This window comes from Labeo rohita, chromosome 17, assembly GCF_022985175.1.
Source record: "Labeo rohita strain BAU-BD-2019 chromosome 17, IGBB_LRoh.1.0, whole genome shotgun sequence".
In the NCBI taxonomy this organism is placed as follows: Eukaryota; Metazoa; Chordata; class Actinopteri; order Cypriniformes; family Cyprinidae; genus Labeo; species Labeo rohita.
Window position 1 is genome coordinate 24,417,955 of NC_066885.1, and position 11,700 is coordinate 24,429,654.

Genomic DNA, 11,700 nt, shown 5'->3' on the forward strand with positions numbered 1-11,700 from the left:
AATATTACTGTGTTTATTTTTGATCAAATAAATGCAGCCTTGGTGAACATAAGGGACTTCTTTCAAAAATATAAAAAGAAAAAAAAAACTCAACAACAAACTAGAGCAAGCCAAACATTATTACATTTAATTTTAAATGTTAAAAATGAACTATTATTATTTTAGGTCATTATTTAGGCCATTTAGTTGGTACAAAGTGACTTACAGCACACTTAAAGGGACAGTCCCACTGGAGAAACCTCAGATGTCTTTCTGAGAGTCCTTTTTGGTAACCTTTCGATTACCAGCCCAGATTTACAATGCCTTCACCACCCCCACAAGGCCTCCAGATGCAGACGTCTGACTCAGTCTGAAATTTTGACAACTTGTTTACCTATGTTGCCTCCGGTCATCATGGAGCAGAAAGCCTCTAAAATATGCATAGTGCATACATATAAACATAGACGGTTCATACAATATGTATGCAGAGTATACTGAGGCACATAAGAAAATAGTAACAATAATAAACTCTTACCTCCCATGTTTTCTAAACCATTTACAACAGTTTCCAACACCTGTAAAATGTAAAGGAGAGATAAAACGTACAAAAGTTTTGTGGCGCCTTTCATAGGAAACATGACTGTGGTAGATTTACCTTTATCTGGCCCGTCTTTACCCAGCGGCTAAGCTGCATAAGACCTTCTTCATGTTTCTCCATGTAGTTCAATACAACAAATCTCTCCCTGTGAGCATATTGTAGTTGGTAGAATGATAATTCATACACATATGCATACATACAATCAACAAAGTCGGTTTTACTAGCTATTTTTTGTACCTTGTGATGTTTTTGCAGCGCAAAGCTTCTTGGGTTTCTTCACTAAGAGGAGGTGGGTAAGGCACATCCTTATTGTACTGTGATATTTGGCCACACAGGATCACATGACCACTAGAATTCATCTGCACAGTGTGAGTATTGCACTTTAACACACAGTATGACCCACAATAATTGACACCTGTTGTAAGAGGGCAGGACATTCTGTACCTGTGATATAACAGCATCGCTGATGGGACCGCCTACATTGTCAAAGTATATATCAATGCCTGTGGGGCAATGCTCCCTCAGTGCTGAGCTGATATCTTCTTTTTTGTAGTTTATCCCTGCTGTAAAACCCAGCTCTGTTACCAAGGCTTGGCATTTCTGGTCTGATCCGCAAATCCCCACGACTCTCTCACAGCCATCCAATCTGCCGACCTTAAACAACAGAGAGCAAAAGTTCTTAAATTGCTCATCGAAGAAGAGGTGCATTCAAGTTTATAGAGTGCTCTCCATAAATATTGGCACCCTTGGTAAATATGAGAAAAGCTGTGGAAAATAAAAGTGCATTGTTTATCCTTTTGATCTTTCATTCAAAAAATTCACAAAATTCTAACATTTCACTGAAGTAAAACAATTGAAAGTGGGGGAAAATCTCAATATGAAGTAAATGTTTTTCTCCAATGCATGTTGGCCATTATCGACACCCCTAGAAATTCTCATTTCTGAAGCATATTCCCATTCATATTTACATTTCTTTTAGCACAACAGGGTGACTAGAAGCATGAAATTGTCCAGCCATGACCTCATGTTCCACAGGATTATAAATGTTAAAACAATCTTAAGTAGCACAGATATATATATATATATATATATATAGCAATAGCCAACAATACATTGCATGGGTCAAAAATATGGATTTTTCTTTTATGCCAAAAATCATTAGGATATTAAGTAAAGATCATGTTCAATGAAGATATTTTGTAAATTTCCTACAGTAAATATATCAAAGCTTATTTTTTTATTAGAAATATGCATTGCTAAGAACTTCATTTTGACAACTTTAAAGGAAACTTTCTCAGTATTTTGATTTTTTTGCACTCAGATTCCAGATTTTCAAATAGTTGTATCTTGGCCAAATATTATCCTATCATAACAAGATTATTTACTTAGCTTTCAGATGATGTATAAATCTCAGTTTCGAAAAACTGACCATTATGATGGTTTTGTGGTCGAGGGTCCATGAAGTTTTTTTAAAAAAAAATTAACATTCCAAACAAACAAAAAAAAAAGAGCATCACTGATGCATCTGCCTGAGCAAGCAACACTAAATATTAAATGTTGACAAAACTAAATCTTTCTGTAGAGAACAGATCATATATCACTTACATATTACCTGTCCAGCAATTGACCCACAAGCTCCAGCTGCTCCACTGATGACCATCGTCTGGTGTGTTCCTGGAGTCACATGACCCTTCTCTCTTACACCTAAAAGAGCAGTGAGGCCAGGCATGCCTACCGCTCCTAGAACATATGACAGGTGACCATCTACCATCTCTGGGTCGACCTGCAAGAACAAGTACACCACATATCCATACACATGAAGACTATTAATCAAACTTTCCAAATTGAACACTATACCTTTTGTAAAAGGCTGCCATCCATCACACCGTATGTTTGCCAAGGCCAGTTGAAGGAGGTGACAACAGTGCCCACAGATAATGCCTGATTCTTGCTGGCCTCCACTACACCAACTCCACCTCCATCCACACACTCCTCTAATCTCCATGGCAACAGGTAGTCAGCTCCAGTATCATCGTTCATGCGACAGCGCTGTATTGAGTTTGGTGTTAATATTGTTTCATGTGTGAGTGAATAAGTTAATGGCTGGTAATATATTAATTATACAGGTGAGGTCAAAAGCTTACATACACCTTACAGAATCTGCAAAATGTTAATTATTTTAACAAGATAGGAGGGATCATACAAAATGCATGTTATTTTTTATTTAGTACTGACCTGAATAAGATATTTCACAAAGACGTTTACATATAGTTCACAAGAGAAAGTAATAGTTGAATTTATAAAAATGACCCTGTTCAAAAGTTTACATACACTTGATTCTAAATACTGTGTTGTTACCTGAATGATCCACAGCTGTGTATTTTTTTATTTTTTTTTGGTTTAGTGATAGTTGTTCATGAGTCCCTTGTTTGTTCTGAACAGTTAAACTGTCTGCTGTTCTTCAGAAAAATCCTTCAGGTCCCACAAATTCTTTGGTTTTTCAGCACTTTTGTGTTTTTGAACTCTTTGTATGATTTTGAGATCCATCTTTTCACACTGAGAGACTCGTATGCAACTATTACTGAAGGTTCAAACACTCACTGATGCTTCAGAAGGTGCATTGAGAACAGGGAGTGTAAACTTATTGAATTTGAAGATCAGGGTAAATATAACTTATTTTGTCTTCTGGGAAACATGTAGCTATCTTCTGTTGCTTCTGAAGGACAGTACTAAATGAAAAAAATATGATATTTAGGCAAAAAAAAAAAAAAAAAAAAAAACACAAATGTACACATCTTCATTCTGTTTACACTCAAAAGTTTACACCTCCCTGGCTCTTAATGCATGTTTTTTCCTTCTGAAGCATCAGTGAGCACTTGAACCTTCAGTAATAGTTGCATACGAGTCTCTCAGTGTGAAAAGATGGATCTCAAAATCATGCAGTCATTGTTGGAAATGGTTCAAAAACACAAAAATGCTGAAAAACCAATGAATTTGTGGGGCCTGAAGATTTTTCTAAAGAACAGCGGGCAGTTGAAATGTTCAAGACAAACAAGGGACTCACGAACAGCTATCACGAAACAAAAACAATAAAAACAAACAAAAAACAGCTGTGGATCATTCAGGTAACAACACAGCATTAAGAATCAAGTGTATGTTAACCTTTTAAACAGGGTTATTTCTATAAATTCAACTATTATTTTCTCTTGCGGACAGTAAACGTCTTTTATGTGAAATATTCAGGTCAGTGCTAAATAAAAAATAACATGCATTTTGTATGATCCCTCTTATTTTGGTAAAATAATTAAGAATTTGCAGATTCTGCAAGGTGTGCTTAAACTTTTGACATCAACTGTAGGTTGAATATTCATGAAAGACATATTCATTATAGGCTAGTGAATACAGACTAGTGAAAATAGTGAATATTTCCCATATTAAATTAAAATTCAAAGTGATAATAAACATAAGCAAGGCCATCTCACCATGTAAGGGTCAACTGAGAGGAAAAGTGTACGGACTAACACTTGTCCTTCTTTCAGCTCGGAGGATTTCATAATCTCCTCCACACGGAAATTCTCTGGACTTGGTTGACCATTTTTGCCTAATTATAAACAGAGAAAAACATAAATGAAGTTCTTAAGAAACATGCAGCACATTAATAGTGGACTACATTATTGTTAACGGTTTGTCAACTAGCAAATTCATCAACATGGTTTACCTGGTCGAGAGCGCAACACAACTCTTTTTACATTTAACATTTTCGCTTCTTTTATTACTTAATGTTTATTATAAAAGAAAACTTGTAGCTGACTATTACAACTCTCAAAAATCTATGCAGCGAGTGTATTTCTTCCTGGAATAATCACGTGATACGCATTAGCTCGTTTGATTGGCTGCTTGAGCGTTAAAGGACTGCTCGCATGTGTTGTGATGACGGAAATTCAGACTCGCGAGTCGATTCTTTTGAACGGTTCGTTTCGAAGAACCGGTTCTTGTTTATTATAACGTGCACACAACAACATTATAACAATAATACGCAGTTTGAATATAACGTGTTGTTCGTTTCTAGTTCTAAAGTGATTTAGAATCTAAACATAAAATTACAATAAATAATAATACGGTTCGTTTTAATCTTTTGACTAAAGCGTTTTTGCATGGTTTACTAAAATAACAGTTCTCGGTTCAATGAGCCGAGGTTGTGGACTCGAGAATCTTTCTGATTCTGATTCAGTTCGATTCGTAAACGAATCGCCTAGAAGGTTCTGCGAAAAGAATGAACTGATTCAGACTCGGTTCACAAGTATGATTCGTTCACTAATCGGACCTCGCGTGTGTTTACTTTGGACACTAGTGCAAATCTTTACTCTAGTTTTTTCACAATACTTATTTTAAAGCACACATGACTTTAGGATAAGGAGTTTACATTGATTTAACTCGATGATATTTTTTTTACACGTGGTCGTAAATGTGCCTCAATAACTACTAAAGGTGTCTCCTGTATTAAAGATGCAGGAGAAAAATTACATCACTGTGCAATTTGCAGCGGGTGGCGCTCTTGTTACCAACGAGGAAGTGACGCTACAGGCAAAGGCTTAAAGTTTTTTTCCCCTTTTTTTCTTGAAAGCAACGCGAAAAAGATCTGGATCGCTGGAGCTGCGTCGCAGATGTTTTTGGAGGTAATGTAATGCGCAATAACTACCTTTCTAACTAGATCCAGACTGAATGTATTTCCACGCGTTAGACGTGGATTTCTGATGAGTTTCTGCAGGACGTCGAAAGCAGATATTGTTCTGGAGAATGACTTCGTTTGGGTGGTTCCGTAGTTTTGACAGGCACAATTAGATGCGCTTTTGTCAGTGTTACGAGTTGGGAATTGTTTCTCGTAAACACATTTTTGCACAAGCGCTGCAACTACACGTGAGCAACAGAAAGTGCTTATCAGTTGCGTTGCAACAAAAATGTAAGGATCACTTCTCTCGTTATCAAATGCAAGCGTTTCCTTTAAATCAGTGACGGTGTCAGGAGAGTGTCAGTTGTGTACCTGCATTATGATGGATCATGTTACTGTTGTGCAACATTTGGTGGTGTTGCAACAACTGTGTCATATAAACTTGGGTCAGCCTCCCCCCCTAAGCCATCACAACGAGTGCAGCCGTTTATTGGTTATGCACTTCTAGTTCGAGTTCTGGCTTGAAATCATGCATGCATTGCAACTATTAAATAGGCATGCAGTCACGCGTCCATCTGCAATGTGTGATTAAGAATGCAGAAAGGCGCATGCATGTAGTCTGAGAATTAGATTTTACACACCCGAATAGCATTCGAGGCTTCGGATTGTTTATTGAGGCTGGTACACTCAGCACATGCCATACCCTGTGAATGGCTGGCCGCATGTCTGGTGGCTTTGCACTTTATTTTAAGGCACAGCAGAGAGAGAGAGTACAGGAACACTGACACGATGAGGCCTATGGGTGTCTCCTTACTCACGGCAGCACATGCTTGATCATGTCCGTGCTGCTGAACCACTGCACGTAGGCTTTGCACAAATGCGCCGAGTTTTAGGCGTGATTATCGTTACACAGAGTCCAGAAGTTTTCCAAATACTGATAAAAAGGGAGTCTGTCTTATAAGCGTTGCCTCCATCATAATCATGTTCACAGTGTTCCCTTTTGGTTTTGATAACAATTGTAGAATGAGAGACTTGTCTGTCTGTTCTACTGTAACGTTACAGTGGGGCAGACTGGTAACGTCTGTAACTAATTTCCGCCAAATCTCTGATTGCAAAATAATATTCCCATATTTGTCTGCTACATAGTGGTTTGTAAATGCACAGATTATTCCTAAATTTAGCAGTAGCGCATTATTAACCTGAGTTATGTAATCGGATTACTTTTTTCAAATAAGTAAGGCAAGTTACTTTGTTTTCCTATTTATTCAGTGACAGCTCTCCTGTGTTGAGACAAACTGGGAGTGAGGTGCAGAGGCACTTCGTTCACCCTGAGGCTTATTAATTTCACCGTTGGTGTGAAAGCCTTTACAGTCACCAAAAATATGACTTTTGGCATTTCTGTTATTACCAAAATAAATAAGCAAGTCCAGCCAAGTGAGAAAAAGTAATGCAAAAGTAATCTAATACACTGCTTTCCATAAAAGATAACTTAAGCAGCGCAGTTAGTTACTTTATAATGGCGTAACGCAATATTTTAATGCATTACTTTTAAAAGTAACTTTCCTCAACTTAGTGTCAAGTAAGAAGAGTGCTGTTACAAGGTGCCACACTAGTAATTTGGGGTATATTTTTTAACAAACATCCAACAATGACATTTTAAAAATGCTATGCATGAATTTTTTGAGGTCATTCCCCAGAATTTCTATTCATTTGAGACATTTTAATTTTAAAATAGAAACAAACCAATGAACCCTTTACGCATTTCCGGGTTTTCAGAAGTGGAAGTTGTCATAGTTGGGCAAACGTCTATAGTGATAAACAGAAACTAAAACAAATATAATATCTGTTATCTGTATGTTATCTATAATATCTGTTTCAGTAGCAAAAGAAGAATCCATGATAGCATTTCTATGACTTTTTGAGAAACAAAATATATATATATATAAAATCTTGCAAAGGTCAGAAGAGAGAAAGATGTCAAATTTGCTATTAAACTCTCTTAGCTGTTGTAGTAGAAACACTCATGCAGTAGTGATAACTAGTTGTCTGATAATTTATTGCCATAATGTACACTTCAAAATAAAATGGATAAACCCAGCAATTGGGTTGCTTGGATTGTTTAAAAATTACTGTATGGCTGGCTTGAAACGAACCCAAAATAGGTTGTAAATTAATAATCAGACACATAATTACTAAAGGCATCAGCAATAATCAGAAGGTGAACATTTGTGATCCTGAACTACAAAACCAGTCATAAGGGTAAATTTTTCAAAATTGGGCTTTATACGTCACCCGAAACCTGAATAAATAAGCTTTCCACTGATGTATGGTTTGTTAGGATAGAACAATATTTGGCTGAGATACAACTATTTCAGTATATGGAATCTGAGGGTGCAAAAAATTTAAATATTGAGAAAATCGCCTTTAAATTTGTCCAAATTCAGTTCTTTGCAATGCATATTACTAATCAAAAATTAAGTTTTGATATATTTAAAATATCTTCATAAAACATGATCTTTAATGATTTTTGGCATTAAAAAAACTATAATTTTGACCCATACAATGTATTTTTGGCTATTGCTACAAATATACCCCAGCGACTTAAGACTGGTTTTGTGGTCCAGAGTCACATTTATTAATAAGCTATTTCAAAAATGTTTATTATTTAATTATTATTCATTCAACTTATTAATACAAAAAGCAATTAAGCAAGAAATTGTAAAAGAAATTTTAAGAAAGAGTTGAGTTAAATAAAACTACCTAGAAGGTTGGGTTAAACGTTTAACCAACCGCTGAGCCAAAACAACCCATTTGCTGAGTTTTTCCATTTTTCACTCAGCATTTTTTTTTTTTTAGAGGGCAGTGTTACACACGCACATTACATTAGGCTTAGTAAAAATTAAAGTATAAAAAAACTATTGTGTCATCATCAAAAAGGTTCTTTGATCTAATAGGGATTAACACCTGTAAAAACAAAACAAAAACAAAGATAGTGCTAGCATGTTTGTTAGTCACTCTGACAACTGTGGGAAGTAGGTCTATACATTGTGTAAAATAGGACAATCTTTGTATCCAGTAGAAATGCACTGGATAGTGTTACAACCCTCCTCATCTCAAGATCAGCTCAGATATGATATTTCTAGTTTTAAAACATGCATGGGCATGCATGATTCAGACGCTAATATCATTTAACATGCTCACAAATACAAACTTTCTCAATATTTTGTCTTATATTCTGTGGATTTTAACAGTACCTGTCATAACAGAAGGGTGGTGGTCTAGTGATTTCACCTCCATAGCTCATTTCTTATTGGTTCAACTGTTGGTGTTACAACACACCACATGTTACAACACTCCCTTGTCTCCCCAATTCAAACAGCTATGCAGTTTGCTTTTTTTGTTATGATTAACCCTCATAAATATCTCTGATTTGCTGCTTTTCCATTAGTTTCAACCAGGTGCCTCTTCTTTGTGCTCACTGTGCACACATATTGTAATTCATTCCCTCGATTCAGTTAAGGATGGGGATGTTTGGTACAAGCCATGCTTTTATGAACATTTCCCAGTGACGGAATTTCCCGCATGGCCTGTGCATTTGCTGTAATTTACAGCGCCCCGCATGGAAGGGGAAAGGCCTTATATGGTAGCGGAAGTGGGTGTGGCCAACGGGACAGTAGGGGATCACAAGACTTCAGCTGAAAGAGAATGTGTTGTTCCATACTTCATGTACGAGTCAACTACAGTGTTTTGGGCGTTTTGATTCGCATGTGCGTGCAATAGTAACGAAATCGCATGCAATTGTTTTGAAAACGCCTCGCCATTTTGTCAAAGAGCCCTCCATTTCCATTTCTCGGTGCTTTCGTTTGCACAAGGATCTACCTCTTGACTTGAATATTACTGGAGTGAGGTCAGCATTGCATGACTCAATCGTGGATAAGCATGCAGTCATTTTTCTACTGTTGCATTGGACCTTGCAGTTGTTCTTAGGACGACCTGAAAACAAACGCTGAAAATAACACGTACGGTAAGGATTATCTTTCAAAACGCCTTATGTTTATTGTTTACGGCTGTTTAGCCTTAAATCGTGCAGTAGATACAGTTATCAAGTTGTAGCAAAATATGAATCGGATTCGATGCGCTACTTGTGTCTAATACTGAAAGCGTGAAGTAACTTGCGCACGAATACATTCACCAGAGTTGACAACTAGGAAGAGACAGGAGGGGGGCTTGTCATTTACCACTTTTATTATTTTGCTGCTCAAGCATGCTTCATAGGGTGTATTGTTACCTCACTTTGTTGCACTGTGACACGGAATTAGTGACTGGATAATCCCTTTTCTGCAACAAAGGACTTCTGGTAAATAGCGCTGAGCTGGCTTCACTATGAAGGGGGGGTCCAGGAAGGGCACCCAGTATGCAAACACCCTGTCTGTGTCTCAAAACCTACTGAGCTGTTTACCCAGACAGCTTTTTGAGGCGCTTGCATGCGCTTTTCGAACGTTAGAACGTTCGAACGCAACGCGGGCGTCCCGCGTCGCGGCGCACCATGAGCGTTGCGTTTACAAAACAGCGTGTTTTAATTAAACGCGCAAAACGAGAGCTCTGTCATCATTTATTGACACTCGTGTTGTTCCAAACCCGTGTGACAAAACAAGATGTTAGTCTCAGATTCACTTTTTGCGTGTCTTTTTTTTTTCCACGAAATGAAAGTGAATGGCTGTCGTGCATAGCATCTCCTTTCCCACGGAACAATTATAGTCACACAGGTATGGAACAAAACGAGGGCGAGTAAATAATGACAGCATTTTAATTCCTAGGTGAACTGTTTCTTTAAAAGTAGATCAACTCTTTAAGAGAACGCGTCTCAAGACCCCGTTCTGTGTCTACGCCCCCTAAAATGCTGTCTAGTGAGGAAGCTGAGCCACAACTACGTTACTCTCTCTCTCTCTCTAAGGGGAATTCTCGCTCATGCCTCAGCACTTGAGTCTCTTCTGCATTCGTTCGCGGTTTAAATTAAGAGCTAGGTAGGATTAGGTAACCGTACTTGACGTTACAATCTTATTAAACGCGTTCTCTTGTCAGATGTTGCCTTGTATAACCGTGCGTCGTTGCTGTGTCTTATATTGTTTTGCTAATGTAATGACATTCATGTGCGTTCAGTGCGCAGAGTTTTCAGCAGGGCGCCATGCACTGGATTACCTGAATAAATGCAATGCACTGAAATGTGTTAACGTTAGGTAAACTTGACCTACAGTATGGTCCTAACGCTTTAACTGGACGTTGGTTTGCTTGATGCAATTGTTGTTTACATCTCCGCGCTGTTAGGGGTGTTTCTCATTGCCTTGCGTCAAACCCTGAAAATACTGCAGCTTTAAATGGCTGCTTTGAGTACGCAGTATTTATAAACTTCAGTGTATAATGTATGATTTGGCCAAATGTAATTAAAAGAATGTTCATTTTGAAACATTGCTCTGTGGAATGCTCAGTTATTTCGTTTTTTCTCAGCAGTAACAGTGTGAACTTAAGTTGGTCAGTGTACATTTCTATGCACATTTCATTTCTTTGTAATATTTAACTCAGCCCAGGAAATAGAAACTTGTTTTTAAGTCGTTTTAGCTGGTGTAAAAACAAGTGGTATGTATTTCTAGTGTAATTTAGCTGGCAATATATCAGCTGTAATTAATATATGTGACCCTGGACCACAAAACCAGTTATAAAGGTCAAATTTTTTGAAATTGAGATTTATAAATGATCTGAAAGCTGAAAAAATAAGCTTTCCGTTGATGTATGGTTTGTTAGGATAGGACGAGGACAATATTTGGTCGAGGTACAATTACAGTAGTCAACATCTGAAGTGGATCAAAAAAGTTCATCAACATTGTTCTGAGACAAAAACAGTGCTCCATTTCAAATGTTGACTGCTGTATATGAAAATCTGGAATCTGAGGGTGCAAAAAAATATATAAAATAAATAAAAATATTGAGAAAATTGCCTTTAAAATTGTCCAGATGAAGTTCTTAGCAATGCACATTACTAATCAAATATTAAGTTTTGATATATTTATGGTGGGAAATTTGCAAAATATCTTTGTGGAACATAATCTTTGCTTAATATCCTAAAGATGTTCGACATAAAAGAAAAATTGATCATTTCGACCCATGCAATGTATTGTTGGCTATTGCTACAAATATACCTATTCTACTCAGGACTGGTTTTGTGATCCAGGGTCACATATAAGTAATAAGAAACATATGCATTGGATTTGAAAGGATTCAGGTGCACAGCATTTAGATTTTAGTGCAATTTTATGCTAAGCGTAGAGAACATGTTTTGGTCGATGTAATGCGAAAGCCATGTGAAATGTGCACTACAGTGATTTTAGCGCAAGTGATCAGTGTTAGTAAAACCAGAGATACTAATGTACACTAAATAATTAAAGAACAGTAAACAATT

At 37.1% G+C, this 11,700-nt stretch overlaps 2 protein-coding genes across 3 annotated transcripts in view; one reads left to right on the plus strand and one right to left on the minus strand.

Annotated features, from left to right (window-relative positions):
* Positions 1–262: 262 nt before the first annotated feature.
* On the minus strand, positions 263–4,440 carry ptgr2 (prostaglandin reductase 2). 2 transcript variants are annotated; one of them, XM_051132879.1, is made up of 9 exons: positions 4,296–4,440; positions 4,060–4,178; positions 2,435–2,626; positions 2,190–2,360; positions 1,022–1,231; positions 815–936; positions 635–722; positions 515–554; positions 263–349 (listed from the first exon to the last, which is right to left on the minus strand). In XM_051132879.1, the coding sequence occupies exons 1-9, from the start codon at positions 4,333–4,335 to the stop codon at positions 345–347; spliced, it is 987 nt and encodes a 328-aa protein (XP_050988836.1). In that variant the 5' UTR covers positions 4,336–4,440; the 3' UTR covers positions 263–344. The 2 variants fall into 2 exon arrangements, with proteins under 2 accessions (XP_050988836.1, XP_050988835.1); XM_051132878.1 differs by having other exon boundaries at positions 263–409.
* Positions 4,441–8,666: 4,226 nt separating this feature from the next.
* mideasb (mitotic deacetylase associated SANT domain protein b) overlaps positions 8,667–11,700 on the plus strand; it is a 33,099-nt gene continuing 30,065 nt past the window's right edge. Inside the window, 1 exon segment of the mRNA XM_051132922.1 lies at positions 8,667–9,270. The gene's annotated coding sequence lies outside the window, so the exon portion shown is untranslated.

Bases quoted from the DNA above. Each gene is read 5' to 3' on its own strand.
- ptgr2 (XM_051132878.1), bottom strand. From the start codon at position 4,335: ATGTTAAATGTAAAAAGAGTTGTGTTGCGCTCTCGACCAG. The intron at 2,627-4,059 runs GTGAGATGGCCT...AACTCAATACAG, and splicing joins TCTCAGTTGACCCTTACATG to CGCTGTCGCATGAACGATGA. The intron at 723-814 runs GTACAAAAAATA...ATATGCTCACAG, and splicing joins CGCTGCAAAAACATCACAAG to GGAGAGATTTGTTGTATTGA.